Below are 25,701 nucleotides of genomic sequence, written 5' to 3'. Positions count from 1 at the left end.
TTTCAAAAGCCCCACAGATTCAGCCCTTGAATGCTCTGCTGATTGGTCTTTATTGTGTTTTAAGGAATTGTGGTAGACCCTCGACACCTTTCACTTGTGGCAGACTACATGTGTTTTGAAGGAATTTACAAACCACTGAATCGCATTGGAATTCAGTCCAACTCCTCCCCTCTGCAGCAGATGACATTTGAAACCAGCTACAAATTCTTGAAGGATGCAACAATGATGGGTAAATGCTTTAGTTTGAATCTCTTGCTGCAGCATTTCACATATGCTTGGTTTCTGTCATAACTTTCCAGTATTTTGAGTAATCCATAATTACATTAGAAAATATGCCAGAAGCAGATATTTAAAATAAGGCTTTGCCTGGGAAAATGTTCCAGATGTTTTTAGTAAAATTCTGTCAGCTTAAATAAAACCAGCTCCCACATGTAATCTGTGGGGTCTGTGACTCCTTTCTTTAAGAATTAGCTGGGCATTTTTACAACAAACCTTAAGGTTGTTAAGATTTGTTAAAGCTAAGCTTTATAACAGACTACTAAATCTGCCTTTTTCTGTCTCTACTATTAAAATTGTCTTCTCTGCTTTGTTTTTCTGCCCTTGTTATAACTTCCATACCTTTTCCAGCCTTGCTATTCAGCATTTTATTTTGAGGAAAGAACTGGCTGATTTAGCAGTTTATCTTTGCTTTTTCCCCTCAAACACAGACAAAGAGTCAGACTCATTTGTCTGATGGTAGGTTTCTGGTGCCATTTGAGATTCCTAAGAATCTCAATGAAAGAATCTCAATTCTGCCCTCAGTTGCCTCTCTGGAAGGTGTAGAGATCACAGGGCTGTGTGGATCATTTGGGATGTTTGGAGCAGCATTAGCCATCTACATTTAAGGCCTTCTATCAAAAACACCTCATGCTTTAAGTCTGTCATTTGACAGTTTTTATGATCTCAGCCTTTGGATACAATTACAGCTCCCTTTTGCAAATAAACTTGGTTTCTATCACTTGCCAGTCAGAAATTTGCTGTGTCCTTCCATTTCCTAATGGGGAGAGCTCTCAACATGATCCCTTCAGCTCCTGTCCTAAACTGCCTTGCACTGACATCAGAAATACTTCTGTCACTGAATTCCTTTTTGCTAATGCTGTTATATACTTCTCTGGGAAGAAAGATTGGGTTTTAATTAATAGCACTGGTTATGAGTGACTTAATTAATCTGAAAATTGTGAAGGAATCTAAAAAGTGTAAATCCAGGGTGAAATTATAGAGAAGAGGATGTTTCTTACTCAGTTGCACCCTCTGGATTTTTGTTGTATCACATAATGACTTGGAAATTAAATGAGAGGAGTTTTTTGCCAAGTGAAATGTAATGTATGGATAATATTATGTATGAAGACATTCAGTGCATGCTGACAGAAGGGCAGGGTGGCTTGGCAGGAGCTGCACTGATTACAAGCAGAGGGAGTTAATGATTTCCCCACACTGGAAATCAGTCATGAAGGGGATTGCAGCAGCCTGGATCTAATTTGCTTTAATGTAACTGATAATGTGATTGTACAGTTCAAGAGACACTGAGAGGGTGCCTGGGGCTGGTGCCCTGAGCAGTGGGCAGGAAAGGAGCCCTGGAGCCCTGAGCAGTGGGAGGAAGAGGAGGAGGTTTGTGAGGACATGCACAGCTGAGGAAGAGGAGGAGGTTGTGAGGACGTGCACAGCTGAGGAAGAGGAGGAGGTTTGTAAGGACAGTGCACAGCTGAGGAAGAGGAGGAGGTTTGTAAGGACGTGCACAGCTGAGGAGAGCAGGGCTGTTGCAGCACAGGCTCCCTTGTGCAGGGAGCAAACTGCATCAGCAGAGATGCCCTGGGCTGTTTGCTCACAGAACGACTCTTTGTTCACATCACATGAGCAAACAGGGCAGCACCACTGTCCTGTTTAACCACCTAACAAAGGGGCTTTTTTTTCCTTCAGCTGTTGAATTATCCAGCTGTGGCTGAGATCAGAGCAGTGAGCACATGCCATACACAGTGCTGTGTGTGCTCCTGCCCCCACCCTCTGCATGAGGCAAAGCTCAGTACATTTTGCTCATTGGAAGAAAGATAACCAAGCTTAGCAGAAGTTTAACAATTTTATTTCCAATTTCCTGCTGTGCTGATGATAAACTTGCAGCTTGCTGTAGTTAGGATGAAACTAACTGCAATAAAAAACAGCCTGAATGCTTACAAAAACAGTGGAAGTAAAACAATCCCAGCCAGACATGTCATCTGGAGTGCTTCCAAATTTCTGTGACACTATTTCGCTACAGTGAGTAACCACAAAATCAGAGGAATTCATGGAATGTCTCTCCAGTGAAAAGTTCTCTTCATATCTAGCCAGAGGGATTTAAAATACACATCAAAGGGATTCATGCTAACAAAGGAAAAAGGCAGCAGTGACAAGGGAAGCTTTCTGGTTTTGCCTCACATGTATTTTTTAGTGACCTATTTAGTCACCAGGATGTGTTCACTGGAAGGTCAAATCTGTGTTCCCTTAGAATTCAGACTGTTTTGTCTTTCCATGTGGAATCGGGAGGTTTTAGTAATGTGTGGCCCAATTATTTGCTTGGACCAAAGATGGGGATGAGATAATAGTTGTTGTAGGAGGGTTAGAAAGAGTTGTGGCCTCTAAACTCCCAGAAATCCCAATTCAGTGTGAACAGCAGGTGGCAGAACCTTTCTGAACCAAAACGATTTCTTTCCAGCACTGACCTTGGAGAAGCCTTGGGAGGCTCCTGACAGGATTTTGTTTGGGTTGTGTTGCAGGTGCCCACGATGAGCTGCGCTCCCCTTCGGCCTGCCTGGTGGTTGGGAAGGTTGTCAAAGGAGGGACTGGCTTGTTTGACCTCAAGCAGCCCCTGACATAGAGCTCTGGTGGGAACTGCAGGATCTGCTTGAAATGTTCATCACGAGAACTGCATGTGCTGTGTCTCCAGATGCCTTCCCTGTGCCAACAGGTTTCTTTATCTGGATACCCAATGAGCCTTATCTATTTAATGAGCATTTTGATCCAAAGGAACACTTATTTACAGTTCATCAATGTAAAAAAATTGAGGTTGTTTACATAGAAAAGAATAAAGTGCAGGAGTCAGTCTGGGTCTCAGGCTGTGCAGCTGTTCTGGCAGCAGAAGTGAAAGCAGAATCTGTTTATGGTGTCTGACTTGTGTGGGGCAGAATCCCGTCAGGGTGGGCAGTGCCAGTGGCCATTGGTCATTACCATGACAGATTTCCAGTGCTGGAAATGACATTCCAGACTGGCAGGTGGAGCTGGGCACTGCTGTGCTGAACCTCAGCACTGCAGTGGAGCTTTGTGCTCGAGGCATTTCCTCTGCTTTTGCTGCCCTGGGGTGCACTGACACGAGCTTGTTTAAACTTCAGAGGATGCATTTTCCTATTCTGCTGCTTCATTTATTAAGAAGAATGTGTCTGTGACACAGTTCTTAAACTTCTTTTAGCTGAAGAGTGGAATTCAGAGTTTTCACAGTTTTTCCAATGCTCTTTTAACTTCTTTGGGTAGAATAGATCTCACACAGTGAGAGATTTGATTTTTGCTAAAGATTTATTCCTTAAATGCCAACATGAGCTGCTGTAGAAGTGACTATGCGAAAGACTCATGAAAGAATCACCAAAACAGAGATTGTAAACTATTTTTGCCTAAGTATTCTGTATCACAGAGGATATTTAATAAAAGAAATTGCAAAGAAATATTCTGAATGCCATGTTATGTGGTTGTGTTACCAAGGGGAGTTCACTTTTGATTCTGCTGTTAAAATCATGTGGCCCAAGGCTGTTTGCCACTCCTCAGAAATCAAACTCATTTATCTATTCCATTTTAATCAGGATGCAGAGAGCTAAAGCTCTCTGGAGTTTGTCCAGATGGCAGTGAGCAGGTTTTCTAACAGATCTCAGCGCCTGCTTGTTCTCACTGGTACCTGTGCACCAGTGGGAGTGCCAGAGCAGAGCAAAGCCACCTCCAGGGGGCTGCACTGCAGGGATCAGATCAGAGAGTGGGCCATGCTGATTTGGGATTGTGAAAGAGCCTCTGTGCAGTCCCTTGGCTGGCTCTGCTGTGCCTCAGCCCCTTAGAGCTGTGTCACCTGTCCTGCAGCAGCACTGAAGCTCAACAAATGCATTAACTCAGCCAGTGTCCGGTTTCACTTGGCAATCCCTGGGAAAGATTTCCTTGTGTCTTTCTCCAGTCTTAGCACCTGCTTGGTGGTTGTCAAAAACATCATTCAGCAAAGAATCAGGAGAGATTTCAGTTGGGTACAGTTTAGCAAAGAGATGGGAAAGAACAAACATTGTACAAAAAGGCTTTTACTTCCAGGTTACATCTGTACTGGTACAGACTGTTGAGGGATCCACAAAACATGTTCAGAGTCCTGCAGTGAAGAGAATCTATGCCACATTTCCTGTCTGGAGAGGTGGCATCCCCTGGTGCTCAGAACAGTTTGATCTAAATTACTAAATCACTAAATAACTAAACCACTTCATTCAATGAAGTGGTTCCTCAGTGCTGCTCCCAGTAACTGATGATTCTTTAGCTGGAGCCACTTGGAAAATGAGCTCAGGCTGTGGCAGGATGATCCAATTTTCCCTTTCAGTGTTGAGTTGCCTTTAAAATATTGGCATAGACCAGGATCCAAAACCTGATTCTGATTGTACTGATATATTGGCATAGACCAGGATCCAAAACCTGATTCTGATTGTATTGAAATATTGATATAGACCAGGGTCCAAAACCCAATTCTGATGGTACTGAAATATTGGTATAGACCAGGATCCAAAACCTGATTCTGATTGTACTGATTGGCATTGTAGGAAAGTCTCCTGACAAAATATTGGCATAGACCACGATCCAAAACCCAATTCTGATTGTACTGAAATATTGGTATAGATCAGGATCCAAAACCTGATTCTGATTGTACTGAAATATTGGTATAGACCAGGATCCAAACTCCAATTCTGATTGTACTGAAATATTGGCACAGACCAGGATCCAAAACCTGATTCTGATTGTACTGAAAGAATTGGCTCTGTAGGAAAGTCTCAAATACATCTTAGATAGAAAAAGGAAGTGGGTGGCTGTCCCTGTTCATGGACAAAAGTGATAGGGGAGAAACACCACCTCAGATGAGAGGCCATATCTCCAAGGCTGGAGAAAGGTAGGTATTTTGGCATGTAAATGGGTTTATTTTATACTGTGAAGGAGAAGCAGCTGAGGTAGCAATTGCTCTCAATCCCTGCTCAAGTGTGAGCAGATTGGCTTGGGGATCATCTCAACTCCCCTTTCTGAGAAAGGAATTTGGGTTTGCTTAGAATTCATCTGTGTGCAGAAAACAGCCAGAAAAAACTCCTGCTTCATGTGGTTAGGAAACTTTACCTTTTTTTCACATCCCAAGAACTTCTGTTGCATTTGGATCTTTTGTTTTAAAAGTCTGTTTTCCTCCTGGCACTCACTGCTCTCACTGCACAGTGCTTTTTGAGGAAGTGTGAACCACCTACCCCCAAACAGTGTGGAAAAAGGCTGCAGTAATGGCTGGGGCTCTTGCTGCTTTGTGATTGTTTGCAGCAGACAAATGAGAGTCACTTTTGGCATAAAGGACCCCAAAGAGTGAGCAGTACATGAGATTTTGTAGAGGAGGAGATCATGATGGAAAGGCTGGAAGAAGGGAACCATCCCTTCTCTTGGCTGTCTGCTGCACTTCAGGGTGGCAGAATATCCCAATGCTGTGGAAACACAGGAGGAATGAGGGAAGAAAAAGCAGCTTCCAAATTGTCTCCCCTTCTTTATGTCCATTAGCAACAGTGATCAATCTGCCTGCAAAACTAAAGGGCATAAGCTTGAATGTGCACTCCAGGGATGGGCTGCTGAGTGTATGAAGAAAGCTGGGGAAGAGGATTTTTGAAAGCTGTAATTAGGAGAACTCAGAGTTACTGAGCCAGACAGAGGAGGCAGTGATCCTCATCTGTCCCATGTGCTTTGGCAAGCAGGGCATCAGCTGTGGGTTTATTCCTGCTGTACAGATGTGCCTGTGAGCACAGGCTGAGAGAGCTGGAGGAGCTTTGGGGAGCCCTCAGCAGCCTTGCAGTACTTAACAGGGCTGTAAATAAGGGAGAGGGATGTTTTACATGGGCAAAAACTAAACGAGATCTACATTAAATATAAGGGAGAAATTCCCTGTGAAGGTGGTGACACACTGGGCCAGGCTGTCCTGAGGAGCTGGGGCTGCCCCATCCCTGGAAATGCTCAAGGCCAGGCTGGATGGGGCTCTGAGCAACCTGGGATGATGGAAGAGGTCCCTGCCCATGGCAAAGGTTGGATGACATGATTTTTAAGGTTCCTCCCAACCCAAACGATTCTGTGGTTCACACCCACTTGCTGATGCAGATTTGTTACCTTCAAGACAGAGATAACAAATGTTTTCAGTGTCTTGGTAACACTGAATCAGCTTCTATTTGCTCAGGAGTTGGAATGCAAGCTATGTTCAAGTCCAATCAATCATCATAGAAAGCTTGTTTTTCTCAGTAAATGATTAAAAACTCCTAAATTGGGCAATGGGAATGAATACAAATAGGAATTCGTTCTCCTTTCATCTCAAAAAGCAAAGCTAAATATTAGAAGACAGGGAGCAGGAAAGTTTGTTTTCCCAGGTCACTGGTTCCCATGTTGCAGGTCAGTAACCAGGCAGTGGCCACAACACAGCTCCCAGAGATCTTGGATCACTCAGAGCCCTTCTGCACAAACCCCTTGGTGCTTGCCAGTAAGTGCTGGAACCTGGAAGCAGCCTCCTGTGCTGAGGAGTTTGCCAAGTGGGAGAGTATTACAGAGACTTGAGGAGGTCACTGGGTGAGAGAAGGACGAGAATCTTGTTTTTTGATTAGAAGGTTTGATTTATTGATATATAATATATAATACATTATAACTATACTAAAAAGAATAAAGAGAGAGCTTGCAGAGAGCTGCTAAGCTAAGAATAAAATAGAAAGAATGAATAACAAAGTTCTGTGTTCAGGGAATCTATCCCTGAGTTGCTCCTGTGATTGGCCCTTAATAGTACACATAGAAGATGAGCCAATCACAAGAACCCCTGCCACATTTCACAGCAGCTAATAACAATTTGTTTACACTCTTTTTCTGGGGCTCTGCTTCCCAGAAGATGGACAAATCCCAAAGAAAAGATTTCTATGAAGAAATGTCTGCGACAGGAGAGCATGTGGCACTCAGGGACACTGCCCACAAGGTGACCTGTGGGGACCAGGCTGTGCCCCAGGCCGTGGCTGCAGCAGGCAGAGGAAGGCAGGACAGAAACCTTGCTCTGGGATGAGGTCAGATGGGAGAATCTGTGAGGACTGCCTTTAAAGGCTGAGATCCACAAAGTGTTCTGAAGGTTTTGGAGCTGAAAGTGGCACTCTTGGTCTTTGGGGTGGGGGAGAATGAGCTCTGCTTCCCACAGCTTCCTGCATGGCAGCCAACCCTCAGCCAGAGGGGACAGCAGGAGCTTTGTGCCTCAGCAGTCCCTGCTCTGCTTTGCTGTTGTTATAGCAGGGATGATGCTTCAACCTAAAACCCCTGAGTTTTGCTTTGTTTTGTGGATAATACAATTAAAAGAGAGCAAAGGGGAGTTCTTTGACATTGCACCCAGGGCACAGACAGTGAGCTGTGTCTGGTCATGCCTGTGAGCCCAGGCAGTCACTGAGGGCACAGGAGCCCAGCTCTGGGCTCTCTGCAGTGCCCTGAGGGGCTTCAAACCGCCTGTGAGAGCACTAACCACCAGCACAGGAAAATTGCCATTTTCTTGCTCCACAACTCCTGGCTGCTGCTGGAAATAACACGCTGTTCACAGGGACAAGGGCAGAAGGAGGTCAGCTCCATCCCCAGAAGAAGAAAGGGGAAGCTGGGGCTTTCTTGGAAGACCAGAGAAACCTTTCTCCTTGTGTTTGTGCAGCCTCATGCAGAAGGGTGGAGAGAAATCCTGCCTCAAAACAGTACTGCAATCAGGTCTTTTCCAGGGTTCAGGGCATTTTCCTGTGATGAGAAAGACAGGGGTGGTAAGTCCTCAGGGAAAAGAGAGTAATGAAGCCCTGTGAGCACTGTAACTCCCCTGTGAGGCAACCCCAGCTCCTCAGCATTGCTTTTCTATATTAACTCTGATTTACAGAGCAATGCAGGATTGAGGAGGCCTGAAGATGCTCCCAGTGGGGATTGAACACCAGTGCTGTGATATCCAATGCTGGATGCCGAGCTGGAGACCCACAGGGGTGCAATGGGGTGCTCAGAGGGCTGTAGGGTGGGAAATGAAGGGTGGGAAATGAAGGGTGGGAAACCCCAGTAGCTACAGAGCCCTGCTGGCTGCAAAGAGCAGCTGAGCAGCATTTTCCAGAATGCAGAATCGATCAGGGAGGCATCCTTGGAGCATCCTCCATGAGGCCTGCACTGCTGAGCTGAGCTGTCACAGCCATCCCACAGTCTGCTCCTCTTACACTGCATGCCACACAGCCAGGATTAGGCAAGCTGCTCATTAATGATGTTTTACACTTTCCTGGCTTAGATCCCTCCACAGAGCTGACTGTCCAGACCGGCCTGGAAAAGCTCTAGGGCTGATCACAGAGATGGAGAGGATGTGGAGCTGTTCCTGTTTTCCCAGGGGCAGTGTGCCCTGCCAGCTTTGGGAAGATAAATGATCCCCCTCAGTGGAGCTGCTCTGGGCCTGCTGGGGCTCATGGCTTGCTCTGCAGTAAAACTGCTGCTGTTGTTTGGGTTTTGGAGCCCTGCCTGGCACTGCAGACAGAATAATGAGTGATCAAGATGTAACAGTGGAACAGTAATGCAAACTGCAATAAATACAGAGATGCATTATTAATGGCACATTAAAACCAAAAGGGCAAGTAGAGCAAATTGTATGCTGGCAGCACAACAGCTCTGCAGAAAAATCCCTTAAAAAAAAATAAAAATCAATGCTCTGTGCAACATTTCAATACAGGGTTGTGTGCTTTCTGTTATACTGAATTTGTTCTGCCTGGGAGCTGGGGTTACTTCTGGAAGATGCAGAATTTGAGATGCATTTTAGCCCCAGCAGCCTCCTGAGTGTAAATAAAGCTACAAACCAGAGCAGTGCCCTCAGCCTGCCACAGAAATCAACTGTGATTTAATGGATCTTTAATTTTGGGTTAAGCTAGAGAAGTGGATTTTACAGGAGTGGATAGACAGCAGAATCTGAATTGCTGCTTTTGCAAAGCTCAGGCAGGAGTTTGAGGCCGGACCCAGACTGGCACCAAGGGGAGCAGTAGCAGGAAGGGCCCATTTCATCCCCTCTTTGCATAAACACCAGCACTGGGGACAAATTTATGTCATTTTATAGTAACTGAAGTATCCATTTCTCTGGGTCTGGATTTTGGGCACTTGAGACAGTAACTCATGTTCGGACTCAGGTGTTTATTATTTCTTATCAGTAAAACAGTCTCACTGCTGTGAGTTCTGCAGCTTTTGAAGGCACAAAATGGCCAACAATCTCTTGTTACAAGGTCTTGTAATACTAAACTATCCAATTAAGAACTGACACCTGGATTATTTTCCCTTTTAACCCAATAACTGATCCCACAGAGCCCACAATGCAGACTTTTCTGCCCAATTACAAAATGCCACCCAAACCCATGGAGAAGAAGGAAGAAGCAGCATGAAGAAGAAACCCAGGATGACACCCTGTGCCCTCCATCTTGCTGCCATCCACAGGATACTAAAAATCCCAAACCCTCAATTTCTCACCAAGTGACACACCCACACTGCTCTCTATAATCTATTTCACACTTTTGTGGATTCCAGTCTATCTTGAAGTCTGGGAAACTTTCTCCATGGATGAGGGTCAGAGTCAGTGCTGCCCTGGGGGTCAGGGCACCCCAGAGCAGACACAGAAATATTCCCTGTGCTGCCCTGGGTTTGCACACTGAAGCTCAGGCAGGAGCTTTTGGCTTTGCCTCATGTTCTGGGGCTGGTGCAGAGCTCTGGGGAGGAAAGAGCTACTGAAACAGCTCCATTGAGGTGCTGATGCTTCCACACCTCCACCCACCGTGCTGCAGATCTGCTCAGTTATCTCTGCTACAGCCAGATCATGACAAACTCATCCTCCTCCATCAGAGACACATCATGCCCATGGATGTGCTCCAGCTGAGCAGGCAGCAGCAGCTGGGTGACACAGAGCATGTGGTGGGAGCACAGAGAGGATCCATCCCTTTACCTTCACCACAGGGCTCTCCCTGACCCAACTCTTGGCCACCAAGTCCTTCAGATCCCTCTGTTGGCCCCAAGTGCTGCCCAGGCAGTGCTGTTGGAGTCTCTCTCTCAGCATTTCCTTCCACTTGCAGAGGTTTTACAGGTGTGGCTTTGGCTGCACAAACAGCTCCAGGTCAAATGTCACCATGTCCAGCCTAACTGCATTTCCCTGCTGTATTCCTGGCACCCCAGCTCCCCAACAGCCTCGCCCTTGCTTGGTGGTGATAATCCCTCCAGAAGGCCATGGCAGGGCTGTGATTCATGTGCAGGGGGAGCCTCGTGCCCTGTGCTGCTGCCAGGGAGGGCACAGGTCACTGCTGCCTTCCCCACTGAAACCTGTCCCTCCCTTCCTTTGTGGCAAAATCAAGGAACTGAAATTGGTTTGGTTTTTCTTTTTGCTGTTTCCTGCCAACATCTGTCCTGCCAAACTGTTTGCACACTAAGCTGTTTATGAGAATGAGTCCTCTCGTTCATTTTGGGATGAAATGGGAGACCTGCATGGGGAGTGAATGACTGATGGCACATCCACCTGGTCAGGCCATGGAGTGTAAAGCCAGGCTGGGATCCATCCATTGCAGCCAAGCCCAACACCACAGCCCTGGGGTCTGTGCTTGCCAGGGCCCCTCTGACCGTGACTCCAAGTTGGAGGCTGGGTTTAATTCCACACAGTCCTACAAAGCCATGGGAGGAAAATATTTTATCCTCCTGGGATTCATGGGCATTCTTTTAAGGGAAATGTTCAGAAGATGAATCATAGAATCATTTAGGTTGGAAAAGACCTCCAAGATCACTGAGTGCAACCCTTGACCTTTTCTATTTTTTCCCAGTTTAGATGACTCCTGTGGTGGTAACAGTCATGAATTTATGTCATGTGCTGTTGGGGGAATTCTCTCTGAGTTTTAACTCCTTGAAAACATTTGGGATTTTTTTTTAAAGAAGTTTCATACTGAGATGGTTACCATAAAGGACTTCACCATAAGAACCCAGATCATTAAAGGCAGAAAACAAAAGTAAATTCAAATATGTTACTTTTAAGGAATATTGTATCAGGTAGGCTCATAATAAGGAATATGGTATCAGGTAGGCTCAGAATATGAATATCTGGCATCATTAATAATGAAAAGAAGCAAATAACTCATTTAATAGTAGTAAATGCCTTGGCAGATTGAAAAGGACACAGGTGAATGAACAGAAGAACCGATGATCTGAGTTTCTGATAGGCAAACCAGAAAATCTCTTTTTAATGGAAATGCAGATACCATAGGCTTTCAAAACACAAAAGCTCAAACCATCAGGTGGGTTTGTAGCCATGGGTATATGAGGTAGGCTGTGTGCTGAGCACTTTTGAGGCCAACAGCCTCCTGCTGACAGTTTTACAAAGAGGTTTTGCCACCCTTCCTAAGGCACCCACCCTGTCCCCACTCTCCTGGCTTGGTGGGAACTGCCTGAAGTGCCTTTCCCAGGGAAGGGTTACTTTTATCCTGCTTGGAAAATCTGCTGCTAAAGATGTGAATGGCAAATGCTGGCTGATTGTACTGAGGAAGGTCAATGTCCACCCTCTCCAAACTCCCCTGCACTGCTGGGTGAGCCTGGCTCCCCCAGCCCTCAAAAAGTGGCCAGGCCTTTGTACCAGTGTGATACAAGAGAGTTAATTATTACTTTCTAGAACAAAATGTGAGACCCAGAGGTGAGGTTTTACTGTCTGGGACAAATCAATACATGGAATTTGCCTTGATAACATCAGAGAGGGTTGGCAGTCAACAGAGCTCTCACAGCATCAGCCAGAGAGGGGTCAGCAAAGGCTGAGACACCCTGAATTCCCAATCACCCTCAGTCCTGCTGCCCCTGCACCTTCTTCAGTGTCCCCCTTGAAACATTTCTGGCTGCATCCCCATCCTTCCCACCACCTCTCAGCACGTTAGCCATGGCTCAGGCATCACCTCCAATGGTGCCCATCTCCCATTTTGGGCTGAGGATATCACAGATGTGCAGCTGATTGTCCTGCTGCTGGTAGGGCCCTCACTACTTTTCACTAAATAAACCCCCAAACCTGCACTCCTTTGTCAGAGCTGTCTGAAATCACTTCCTAGGCCTAAAACATGCCAGGACTGGGGACAGGACAGGGCTTGCAGAGGCTGTTTTTGAAGACAAATCAAACTTTTAAAAAAAGAAAAAGAAAAAAAAAAAGGAAGATGTGATGAGGATTTGATACTTGCTTAATGGAGGGCTTAAATGCCAGTGCTGAGTTGGGGCACAACATGGGTGGAGGAAGGGGAAGCTGAAGGGCAGGAGAGTACCTTTAGAAAGGGCTTTCTGCTTCCATTTCCTCACTGCTGGTCTGGATCCTAATACAAGTATCTATGTTAACCTTTCAATGACAGTATTTTTTATATATATATATATATATATATATTAGTTATTTATACATATATATGTATATTATTCAAAAATGTTTTCTCAGTTGTGTCTTAGGCAGGATTCCAGCCTGCTAAGCCCAGCTGCAGTGAGCAGTGAGCAGGGGGTTGATCAGAGCCTGCCCAAACCCACCAGCTTGCTTTGCAAGCAGTGTGTGCCAGCTGAGCAGAGCAAAGGGCAGGAGGGCAGCAGAGCTGCTGCTTCTCTTTCCCTCTGTGGAGGTGTGTGCAGGACAGCAGAGTCCCAGTTGTTCCCCTCTGTGGAGGTGTGTGCAGGACAGCAGTGCCCCAGTGCTGCTCACACCCTCACAGTGGCTGTGAGATGTCCCCATGTGTGGCACGCTCCCTTGGACAGGCACTCCACAGTTTTAAATAAAACCAACTCCTTCCCAGCACAGCTCATGAAAAAGAATCCCAGAATCATGGAAAGATTTGGGTTGGAAGGGACCATTAAAGGTTACCTAGTCCAAACCCCACAATGAGCAGGGACATTCTCAACTAGGTCAGGTTGCTCAGGGCCCTATCCCACCTGGCCATGAATGTTTCTGGGGATAGGGCATCCACCACCCTTCTTGGCAACCTGTGCCATTGTAAAAAATTTCTTCCTTATATCTAATGCAAATTGACCCCCTTTTAGTTTAAAACAATTACCATTACCCCTTGTCATTCAATTAAATCTTCTACGCAAAGCTGACAACAAATTCCAAATGAGCAGGCAGATTTTGAAGCTCCTCTCACTCCTCAGGAGCAGTCCCTAATTGCACAGAGCTTTGCAAGCACTTTGCTTCCCCTTCCTATTCCAGCCTGTTTGCTTGCTCTCCATCAGGCTGTGCTCCCTTGTTTTGCTCCAGGGAGCAGGTACGAGAGGTAGGAGGCAGCTGAGAATTTCTCCAGGGACACTTTATGGTTGGATTCTGCCAGGAGCCAGCTCTGAAACACCAGGCAGTGCAGCTTGCACTCAGGCTTAGGAATACAGTGAGACAATGATGGGCTATTTGTACTGCACTGTGCTATTTTTAAAAGTCCTGCCCCTAAGCTGAGACACAAACCCTTTGTTATGGCTCAGAAGAGACACTGTGTTCTCATGGATCCTTCCTCTTTTTAAAATTAATTATTTTTAGATTCTCAATGTGGTTCCTTTTTGTTAGCAAAAGCACAACAGGTTATCTCCAAACTATGGTCTGAATGTATGTATGTGTGCTTATATATGTATGTCAATATACATATGTTTTGATGCATCCCTTCAACTTTTCATGAAAGACTGGGATGCAAATAATATTCCTGAGGAAATCAAAATAGAAACATTAGACCCAGCAATCCAGCTTTAAACAAACTGTGCAGCTCTGAGCATGCATACAATTATGCATATAAATACAAATAAATAAAAGACTTCCCAGTAATGAAGAAGTTAACCACAGTGATTTCTTTGCAGAGCAATAACTCTATGCAAATAATCTTGAAATTTGCCTGGACACCTGTCAGCTCAATTGCTTTGACACTGCAATATGAGAGTTTATTCATGGTGCCTTTGCAAGTCTGGGAATGAGCAATTGTGAAGAACCTGAGACTGATTTCCTCATGGCACTGCACATGTGGATGCCTTTAAATCAGTTTGACTAAGGGGCAAATGAGGAATTTCCTTGGAGAGTCTAATGCTGTGGCTTTTCTGGCTCTGCTAAGGATGGAAAACCAGAGCTTTGCATTGGAAAAGACACATCTGAGTGATGGAAAGCTTTGGAAAATGTGATTCACGATGAAGTTTAAACATTGCAGCTGGAAAGCTTGGCTGGGTGGGGAGAACAAGATGATCTAACCACCAAGAGAGGAGAGATAAAATCACCCACAGTATTTTCCCCAAACACTTATTTGGCTGAGAATCCAAAATCACCAGTTTTGGGTTAATGTTTAATTATTGACTATCTATAAGGAAAGGCTCCTTCTCTGGTGCATCTGCATTCAGTGGGGAAACAAACACCTGAAAACTCATGCACAATTTGACCTGGGATATTCTGGCTTCCCTCCCCAGTTCCAGGTTTGATATGAAATGCCCAGCCAGAGGCAGATGGGTGCACCATGGCAACAACCTCTCACTTCCCCTGCAGCTCATATTCACACTTTGGCCCAAGTGTCAGGTGAATGATTCCCCAAATTCCCATTCCTTTCCCACACAGATTTTTAACAGCTGCTGAGCACATGGAACTCAATCCTTGCAGTTTGAACATCCTCCACCCCAGCAGCAGCACCAGGGCTCACCCAGACACCACAGGCTTTGCCTTTGCAGGACCCTGGCAAGAAACAGCTTTACTCACATAAAAGGAAACCATTTCACACCCAGCAACCATTAAACCAAGGAAATCCTTGCCACAAGATCTGTGAGGGATGAAAATTCTGAAGGGGTTTAAGAAGAGATTAGGCCAGTTCATAGAGGGCAGGGCTCTCAGGAGCTCTGGGGCCCACAGGCCTGGTTACCTCAGCCTCCCCTTCAGGAAATCTTTCCATCACTTATGGCCAAGGTCTGGGAAATAATAACACAGAAAGGATCACCCTCACCCTGCTGTTTTTTAGTGCTGGAAAGTTATACTGGGCTATGGACATTTTTGACTAGACCTGTGCCTGAGCTGGTTGTGTGAGGCTGTTTGAAGCCGTGGTGAGGAGACATCAGGCTGATTTTATGGTGGCATTTTACAACTGTTTGATACTGGCACAATTGACTGCTTCAGGGCAATATCATTTCACCCAATGCACACCAACAAGAGCTTCCATTTTATAACACTGCACAACATCATCTGCACAACAGTGGTGTCAGGGAGCTGCTCCTGCCACACCTGAACCAAGCCAAATGCAGTCCCACCACAAAAAACCCAAATCTTTTAATTCACGAGGTTGTTTCAATATTTTATCTTTTCTCAGTCTCTGGCCATTGCCACTGACAGTGTTGAAACACAAGGAACTGCATCTTTGCTCAGTGGTTTTGGCTCCCAAACTGCTACAGCTCTGGGGGAAGATGAGCTTTAAGATGGATGCCTCTGTGCTGTGGTGCACTGCCTTGGTCTCCCTTTCTGTTTCTGGGGAATGTGACCATGCTACAGACCCTTGTAGCCAGCCATGGGGTTTTCCTGGTTTTCTGAGCCTGCCCCTCTGATTTTGCCTTGCCCCAGGGTTCAGTGCAGCCTGTTATTTCACTGACTTCATCCAGACTGCTGGTGTGGGAGAGAAGAGCCCCAGAGTTTCTGCCCAGTGGTCCTCACAGCTTCTCTTTTCCATCACCTTCATCACCTTTCTGGCAGGTTTAGCTACTCAGAAATGCCATTGCCATACTTAGTCCTGGCTTGAGGCAGGAGGTGGAACAAATGGTCTCTCCCTTTCCTTCAGCCTGCACTATTTTCCTTCCTATTTAGGTTTCATGGTTGGGGTGCTGGGTTATCCCTTGCAGTGGAGAGCTGAGTGTAGAGTAAGCACCATGTGATGCTCCTCCCTGCCTCTGGATCCACCAGCATCCAGTGCAGTGCAGGTGATTCTGGAAGTGCTTTCCTCTACACCCCCTTCTCAAAGGCCACGAGGCTGCCTCAGCTCTGACCCTCAGCAGGTAACTGTGCCATCCCGCTTGTTGGCAGGGCACAAAGCAGAGAGGTTCTTGCTTAAAAGTGTCCTGGTGGAGCCAGCTGAGGGCTGTGCAGAGTTACAGGCTGGTGCTAAGGCTGCTGACAACACCTCCAGCAAGCTTCCCCTCAGAAACAAGGAGAGCAAACCCAGTCAGGCTGGAGTCTAAGGCAGCATGGTGGAAAAATCTGTTCTCAAATTCAGCTTGATAAATTCCCAGCACATATGTATGCTCCAGCACAGCTGTTCTTAACAAAACCATAAATTTAGACCATCTGATATCTGGCCATAAAAAATGATGAATTGATGACTAAATGAATTATTTTGCTCTTTCATCCTATCTGGACTCTGATCTACATTAACTAAACCAGTCAGTACAACTTTTCTAAACTGTTTTTGAATTGACCTAATTAAAGCAGTAAGAGTACATAATGGAGATGTACTTAACCCAATTCAACCCTTCCTTAAACTAATTACACTACAATTCAGTAATTTGCAGGCAGAAGCGAAAACAATTTGGCAGCATCCCTTTGGTTTGCCAAAGAAATATTTGGAACAGGTTAAGAACCCTTGTAGTGCAGGAGAACACATTGGTGCAAACCACCCTGAGCTTCCCATCTGAGTTAGTCCAGATTCAGCTCACCCCATTTCTTCTGCTGGTCTTTCTTTACCACTAAAGTGGTTTTAGCATGTTAATGAAGGGCTTGCTTTTCTCTTCGCCCTGAAAGGAGAGAAGGAGTGAAGGTATATCAACTTTTTTATCATTTTAAGAAATGCTGCCTTCCCTGACTAGTAATTGGTGTTGTTAAAGATAATCGGTAAAGTCAAGATTATCATTACATGGCAGTGAGTGGGCAGGGTGGGAGAGTGCCCTCCAAACCACCAAGACGTCATTAATTAGAGTTTAATAAGTACATTTGCTGAGGGATGCATGTGACTTACAGAAGATGAGGTTAAAGGGGTGGGGAAATCCTTGTTGTGCTGCTCTACCCCTCTGGAAGTGGCAGCTTTGTCACTCAGCACCTCCTTGTTCCTTTGATTGACTGATTTCTTCTCCAACTGATCCATAAAGGCACCACCTCCAGCTCCCTCCTGGCCTCTTTCCAGCCCAGTATCAACCCTCTCTTCCAGAAATTAGGAAGCTAAACATAAACCCAAATGAGAGGGAGAAGTAGAAAAGCAAGCAAGAATTCACTAAGAAGCCAAGCATGTGGAGATAAAGCCCCAGGAAAAACAGAAACAGGCAGTGAGTGAGGGGGAGATGGGAACAGGCACTGGGCCACTCCATACAGACACCAAAGAGACAAATTGCTGGTGCTGTGGGCAGGAAAGCACCTGGGCAGAAAGCACAGCCAGCACAAGCTGCCAACCATGCCCGTGGTGATGAACCAGTGGTGTGGCAGGCAGAGCATCCCCAGGTGCAGAGAGGAAACCTCAGACTTGTGAAACCATGTGGGAAAAGGTCACCTGAGAGACACATTAAAGGAGGACAGGAGTCAGCAGAGCCTTTTACAGACCCAGCACTGTTAGAGAGATGAGGGCATGTGTCTGTGCTGTTGTTAGCAGCAGTGCCAGGTCACTGTGCAGTCAGCTGAACAAGGTCCTGCTACTGAGAAAACAGGTTCTGGTGAAGAGTTTTTGTCCATGAACAGAGAGAAGTGAGGGACAAGAAGGTGGCAGTGAGTCACTGCTGCTGTGATAATCCCAGAAATGGTGTCTGGGAAGGGGGGATTTAAGGAGCAAGGTGCTCACTGCAAGTCTGGTTGCTCAATGCACCTGGCTGGCAGCCCAAGTGTGGAAAGAGAAAGCAAACACTTTCTGCTTCACCTGTGTGCTGCATCCCTGGTACAGCGTGACACACCAAGCAGGCTGAGGGCCAACTGAAGGCACATCCAGAAAGCTGCTGGAAGCAGGGCCAGGCGTGCAGGGTGGGCTGAGCAGAGCAGAGCTGGGTACACTGTGCAGGCTGGGAAGCAGCATGATTAATGTGGGAGACACTCTCATGGCAGTCAAACCAAAGGGATGCTGCCAAGCTGTGAGGAGAACGTAAATCACGTCAGGAAGGTGAGATTCTTTGTTCCAGCTGTATACTGAAATCTCCTCATACAATCTGCCAGTGCCTGCAGAGACAAAAAGTAGCTGTAGGTGAGTCAAAACTCAAATCAGAGAACTGCATGTGCCCTACCTGGCAGGTCTGAACAAAGTAAACTCCATCCTTAAGGATGAGGCTTATTTCTGAATGACTGTTATTACCATAGAAGCCACAATAACTGTTGGGGAACAGCTGTATTTCACAAGGACCACCACTGATGCCTGGGGATGCCACAGCTTGCCCTCAAAATGGGGAACAGAGAAGGATCTGGATACCTGCATGCAGAGCATCAGGTAAAAAAGCAAGTGTAAAACAATGACAGGATTGTTGTATTAGATGACAAACTGGTCTCCCAGCTAAGTCTTGTTGTTGCAGATATTTTTGGAGGTGTCATTTTAAGCAGACAGGCAGAGGAGCAAGGCACTGGCTCGTCTCAATTTGCTACAGGATGGCTGGAGAAATGTTACTTAAAGGGACATGTGCAATATCATTTTTAGTGTGTCACTGATGATAATGGGTCGTTAAATTTTAAAGTTTTTTTTTTTTTAGATGATCTCTGTTTAATGAAAACCAAGGGCAGATTTAGTGCAATAAAAATTGTAGTCATTAGAAGTTAAAAAGAAAATGGAGTTGCTGCTCTCAGGTGTTAAAACAAGACCTACACCAACAGCCATCATCTTTGCCCAGCCCTTCTGGGGGGTTATGAAGCTGAGAAGTTTTCATGGTTTGAGACTTCTGAGACTTTAATGGAAATTCTCCTTGTCCCCACTTCATCCCCAGTGAAGAATGGGATGACAAGAGCAATATCAAACCATGTTATTTGCAAAGACAGGAATCACCAAGGGTGCTTACACTGAATTAGATGAAATCTTCACCAGATCTTTTAGAAGAGTTGCTGCTGTATTAAAACTCCACTTTTTTAGCAGGGATAAGTAAAGGTTGCTGGGAAGAAAACTGAGCTCTGTCTTCTTCCCACTAATTAAATAGTTGCATTATTGATTGAAAGAAAGCCAAGAGAGTTTTCCAAGAGAGTTATCCACCTGACTCTTCATATCTTTCACCAGAAGCAAGGAACACCTTCCCCAACACAGGGTAAGTCATCAGCAGTATATAGATATGAATATAATTACTAGAGAATACAATTACTTTATCAGTGACCTTTATAAAACTAATCTGATTTAAATAGCCATATTCCATGGCTCTTCTGTGTGGTTTGCAAGCTGGTGACTCCCTATGAACTCAGATTAATTTTTATATCTCTGCTTGCTGCTGCTGCTGAAGAAAAGCTGTGATAAGGTGACTCACTGTCACACTAATGCATGAGCCATCTGAAACATCACATTTTTCACCTCCAGCTCTGCAGATCCCTGTTCCTGTAAATATTAGTTAAACGAGCCTTTTTTCCCCTCCAGTTTTCCATTCCAGTCTTTTAATACTGCTCAATCTTGCTCAAGGCTTAAGACAAGGTCTGTGTATCTGCTTGCCTGACCTTGTTTATCTGAAATTTGATGCTGGCTTCTCTTGAGGTTTATCCGACCCACCCTCCAGGCCTCCCACACTGATGTGGATATTTGAGCCAGGCGTTCTGGGCTTCCTTTGGCAGCAGCCAAGACAAATAGGCATGTTTAAGGTGGGATTGACTCTCCTTCATGTAGCAAGGTCTGCAGCAGGGTGATAATACCCCACACTATTATTAGGATCATATGGGTTGCATCAAACATCTCCTAAAATCGAGGGGGGCATCTGCAATAAATTTTATAGTGTCTTTTCATTACTGGCTGTGGTAGATATGTTTGTCAACATAACCAGTGAGTGCAGTCTGTTGAGGGACAGCAAATGCTCTGGGACAATGTCCCACCAATATTTCACTCAAAGTAATCCACAGAAAACGTCTTTTCATTTAAAGACTGAGCCTGGCCCCTATGGCCTCAGTGGTGGTAAATGTCTTCAGTGCCTGCTGTTCATTAGGGAACAGAAAATTAGGATAAAAAGCAATTCTGGGTTTCCCCTGAAGCCACTTCACCCTTGTGCTTGTTAATGCATTGCTTTCTCTCTAATGCTTTTAAACTAGTAAACTTCAGGACAGCAAGTTTTTAATAGTGACATAAGTGCAGTTCCATTTGGGGAGGGAAATAAACTATAATGATGTCAGGATGTTTATACTAAAATATTTGTGGCTTTCCTGGTAAGATGCCTCTGCAAAAGAAAACCTCATGCAAACAGCAAAGTTCATACCCCTAATTAAAGCAGTAATAATCTTTACAAGGCATTAGAACACCAAAGGCCAGGCTGACATCCCTGAAGTCCTACTGATGAAGCTTGCTGCCTGTAGCCTTGCTTTGAGCTGTGCCAGAAAACCTCCTGCCAAGTGAACTGGAAGCACTTTGAGGCACAACCGCAGTGTCATCGAGCTGCTCCTGCTGTGCTGGGTACCGGCACCACCACAGCCATGCTGCCCTGCCCTGGCTCTGCTCTGCTTGGTGGGAAAAACCACCCTAGGCCTGCAAAAGGAATTCTTTATAAAATCTCACTGTAGGGCTAAGAAAGGGCTCACTGGTCTTTAATCAGAGAAATCAGAAAGAAGCCTGTAAAAGGCCATTTTAGCAACCAGTATCTCTTCTGGATTAATATTTCCCATACATTTTGGAAAGACTTCTCTTTCTGCTGTCATTCTCAGCAAACAGATTCTTGGCCAGTCAAAGTCTCAGCTCAAAATATAAAGGGCTTGGGTTGGCCTCAGGTTGCATCCCAGAGAAGGAAATTTCTTGGCTCAGCTCAGAGTGCCACGGAAGGAAGCGCTGCAGGCACTGTCAGAGAGATGGGAATCGGTGTTTGGATGGAGGGGAAAATGGGCAAAAAGGGAATATAGCAATGCTGGGGGCGGGGGAGATACTGCAGCACTGCTGGGGGGAAAGGAAAAGCCAGGAAAAGCCCTGGTCCCTCCGTCACACTTGGTGCTGCAATGCAGGGCAGGGATGGGCAGCCCTCTGTGACGTCCCTCTGTATCTGCAAGGCAAAGAGTTCTAGCAAAGCAAGGCAATGTGAACTGCTGCCACATTCACCTGCTCCAGAGTATGTCAGTCCATCCTAAGTATTCCCCATGGTCCTATAGAACTGGTGTCCTGTAGTTGTCAGCTCATGGAGATCACATGTGCGACTACGCAAGGCTTAAAAATAATATTCAAGAGACGTGAATGACAGCTTTTTTCTAATAATAAACAATGCAAAACCAACAAAATGTATTTCTGTGTGTGTTTTAAAACACAGCATGCTTCCCACAAATTATTTAGATGGTTTCTCACTCAGCCCAGCCTTGAAGGCAAAGAATAAACCTGCAGTGTTTTCTCTTGGTCTGGCCACAGAGCTGTATTTTCATTGCTGCTTCACTGAGGCAGCACCCAGGACCTCACAGCCTTTAGCCACAATCTCTCAGCATCAAACCATGCAGCAGAGAGTGTTCAAAAACAACACACATTCCAAAGATGCTTTTTTTTTTTCAAACAGAAATAAAAACAAAGGGGAAACAAAAATAGAAAGAATAGACAATGCAAATTTAAGTCAAAGTAAAAACAAACAGATGGAACATCCAAAGTAAGGAGAAAGTCCAAAGATGCCTCCAAGCAATCCTGCAACTGGGTTTTCAGGTTACAGGCTTTTGCAGGAAAAATTCTTCATAAATCTATTACAGCATCAAAACCACAGAAGTCTGCTTCTCCATCTGAAATGCCACATCTTAAGCAAGTCATTTGGCAGCAGTGGCAAGGGTAAAACTGGCGTGTGTTGGCTCAAGGCACTTGGTTTTGAACTGGCTCACCAGCCTAGCTGGCAAACAACGCTGCTCTCATCTTTCAGTGCTGATTTATCCTGGCGCAGGCACAGCTCTGGCACAACTTCAGTGTTTTTAGTGAGTGAGGATGATTTAACATTTGTACAATTCCAGGAAGAGCAGTTTCATTTCTGCTCTCAGGATAAGATATCTTCCACATGCAGGAAGTGTTGGTGGTCTTACTGCAGTGGAGAGGATGGCAGGTGAGCCCACACTCTGAAGGGGGATCCTAAAAGCACAGCTGAGTCCCCAGCTGTAAATGCACACCTTGCCTCCTACCTCTGTATTTTTAGGGCAAGACATGGGCACCCACTGGTCCCTCCTGTAACATCTCCCCAGATTTACAGAGAAGAAGTGGATGGACATTCTTTTCCCCAGAGCTGTTGAACCAAAATAATCTGATTTAACAATGATAGAGTGGCCTGTCTTGACAAGTACTGCTCAAAAGCAAACCTGAGCCTGAGAATGGGGGAAAAGAAAGCAATCATAGAGAAGATGGTTTGGACCTGTGCAGAAGATGATCTTGTCATGCATGATCAACACATGCTGGCAGACAGGTAGGTCCCAGATCACGCTGCCCTTGCTGGGCTTGGCACAGGTGGGGGAATGGAGACTTTTGCTGGGGCAAGACTTTGAGATAATAGCTAATAGATAATTCTTGTTTCTGGAGAAGAGGGATCACAGATGGGATTTCTGTGGCTGGTATATGAGAAGCGCCCAGTGCTGCACCAATAACCTCCTGCTCTCAGAGCTTGTGTCCTTCCCCTCTGGACACCACAGAACAGCCTCACATCTCCACAGTGTTTGTTCTGATTTGTTCCTCACGCTGTCTCCATTTTGCTTGTTCTTTTTCAAGCCTTTTAATTGTTTTGTCCTGCTCTGATTCCTATTATGGCACAGTAAAACTGTGGGCTGTGCAGAGCATGCTATATTTAATTCGTTATGCAGTTCAGAGAAGTAAAAGAAACTTTTCAATAACAGATCCTCAGCAGATCCTGAAAACCCTGCATAAACTCTTGACACGGCCAGGCACTATTTATTCAACGTAACACAAAGCAGGACCCTGTCTGCCTGTGGCACATTGTCAAAATACACTCTTCACGCTTTCTGCAGCTGAGAAAAGCCTTGATGGGTTCTGGTAATTGCTCCTGCATCTGCCAGGCAATGCTAAATCAGCTCTTTCCTCCTCCTCATTACCCCTTTGGGCTTGCAGAAAGCAGAGAAAATGCAACACATGTCAACAAAAACAGACATGTTTGGATGTGTTCTGTTGGTAGGAGGTCAATGGTCACCCTTCAGTGCCTCACACAAGCAAAAATCCCCTTTTTCCCAAAGCAGAGACACAGACTTTGATCTCAGGACATCTCCTGGGACCTGCCCTACAGATGCACCTGCAGTTCAGCAGTTGTAGCTTTGCTGCCCAGTTATGCATGATATATGTTATGCCCAGAGTTAACTTAGACTTTATGTTATATAGAAACACTTTGGAGAGAGCATACACTTACACAATCAACAGCTTGCACATCTGCTCAGTTTTCCAGATCTTACCACTGCATGAAAAGAAGCCCTTCCCGCCCTGAAGCAGAGCTAAAAAAGCACTTTCCTCTTCTACAACAGCTTTAGGTCCTCATCAGCGTGCCAGGGTTTGTGCAGGGCAGCTGTAGCCCCAGGGCAGTTCTCTGTTTTGTCCATTCACTGTCTGTGGCAGCTCAGCTGCACTCACAGCAGGTTCCCATTCTGCTCCTCACCCTAAAGTCTCTTTTGCTGCTGGCTCGTCTCAGTGCTCTTGGAGGCTGCCAAGAGGCAGGGACAGGAGGTTTCCTTCAATCACAGCCTCGTTAGATCACTGCAGATCTGGTTCACCTCATGCAAAGCTGCTGTGAAGATGAGAGGGATGGTTTTCACACCAGTGCTTTTCAGTTCACAGCAGGATGGATCAGTGAAGACACTGGTTCTGCCCTGTGAAGCTGGTACCCCAGACTGGCTGTGTTTTGTGTGTCTGAGCATGGGCATGGATTAACACAGGCTTGCCAAGATTTAGCTGCAAAATACTAATCTATGACATTTAAATGTTCACAGGAAAGGAAAGGATGAAGGTGAAAGTAAGAGATTACTTGGGAGATCTGATTGCAGCCCTCCTGTGAGGAGGTCATTGAAAAGCAGGAGGCTGTTCCTGAGGTCCATGGTGGGAGAATGAAGAAATAATGGGCATCAGTTGAATCACAAGAGATTCACATATAAGGAAAAGCTTTTTTTTTACTGTTACAACAGTCAAGCAGTGGGGCAGCTTGCCCAGGGAGGTTGTGCAAACTCTATCCTTGGATATTTTCAAGTCCCAGCTTGGATAAGATCTTGTGTAACTTGGTCTGACCTCAGAGCCAGCCCTGCTTTAAGGAGACTGGAGAAGAGACCTCCTGAAATCCCTTCTAACCCAAATTACCATCTACTTCTAATGTGCCTCATTTCTCTGCAGAGTAGCTTATCTACTAAATGGTAAACAACATACCTTGAAAGTTTGCTTAACTGATAAAGAAGGGCACAAAACAGAGCGTGGTCTGTGGTGTGCACATACTTCCTATTCAACAATTCTTTTTTCAGGTCCTTGATTCATATATACCAAAGGTTACAGAGGATGTACTAAGCAAACAGGATGATCAAAATCAGTGTTGAAATTTAAACCAGCAGGCGATAAGGGCTTACACTTCATTCTGAACAAATCTACTGATTCCCGTAAACCAAATTCAGGAACAAACTGACAAACTGTATCAAGTGATTTTTATTGCATTTTAAAGATAACTGCTGCAGAAGCTGCACAGTAATGTTCTGGAACAAGAAAGCTGAAATTCTCTTAAATACAAAAGAAAGCTTGCTAAACAAATCTACAGTTCTTTTTACTTGATGTTTTAGATTGATTCAGTTTTCTGCTTTAATGTGGACATTTCCAGGAAGGGCTGGGGCAAGGGAGAAAGAAGGAGGAGAAAGGAGCTAGAAAAGGCTGCTATGATCGTATTTAATAGTTCTGGAAGTGGCAGACCACAGATAGTCTTGTGGCCATGGTTCACTCCTTGGCCAAGCCAGCCACAGAGGAGGAGCTGTGACAGCCTCCCAAAGCTGTGTGTCACAGTGCTGCATGCTTCTCTCCCCAAAGCTTCACTGCATGGCTCCTCTCTTAGATTTCTTAAACTCTTAGACACCTACAGCATCATAAAACAATTTAAGGTTATACTTGCTCTCTGTTACTAATGCTTTGTGGCATTAGGTAATTGCTTAATTGAGCATTTAGAAAAGCATTAATATATTTTTCTCTGCAAATGCATTATTAATATATACATTACAATCTCTGCTGTTAAGGCTTTGTACAATTATTAATAGACTTAAAACACTGAACTGCATGAAAATATTTTCTGCTAGGGAAAAGAAACTCTAAAGGACACAAATCATACCCGGTCTACCATCAATACAAATTAAATATTTATATC

The 25,701-nt window shown here is 45.2% G+C and overlaps 1 protein-coding gene across 2 annotated transcripts in view; it reads left to right on the top strand.

Moving 5' to 3' along the window:
• Positions 1 to 3,725, top strand: part of POLR1A (RNA polymerase I subunit A) — a 35,766-nt gene extending 32,041 nt beyond the window's left edge. For both annotated transcript variants that reach the window (XM_064711976.1, XM_064711977.1), the window contains 2 exons: positions 65 to 229; positions 2,787 to 3,725. In XM_064711976.1, coding sequence (XP_064568046.1) covers positions 65 to 229; positions 2,787 to 2,887 — 266 coding nt within the window. In that variant the 3' untranslated portion in view covers positions 2,888 to 3,725. The remainder of the gene's footprint in view (positions 1 to 64; positions 230 to 2,786) is intronic.
• Positions 3,726 to 25,701: the final 21,976 nt, after the last annotated feature.

The sequence above is a fragment of the Zonotrichia leucophrys genome, chromosome 4, assembly GCF_028769735.1.
Source record: "Zonotrichia leucophrys gambelii isolate GWCS_2022_RI chromosome 4, RI_Zleu_2.0, whole genome shotgun sequence".
Taxonomy (NCBI): Eukaryota; Metazoa; Chordata; class Aves; order Passeriformes; family Passerellidae; genus Zonotrichia; species Zonotrichia leucophrys.
Note: the sequence above shows the minus strand (reverse complement) of the source record. Positions and strands in the feature narration are given on the sequence as shown.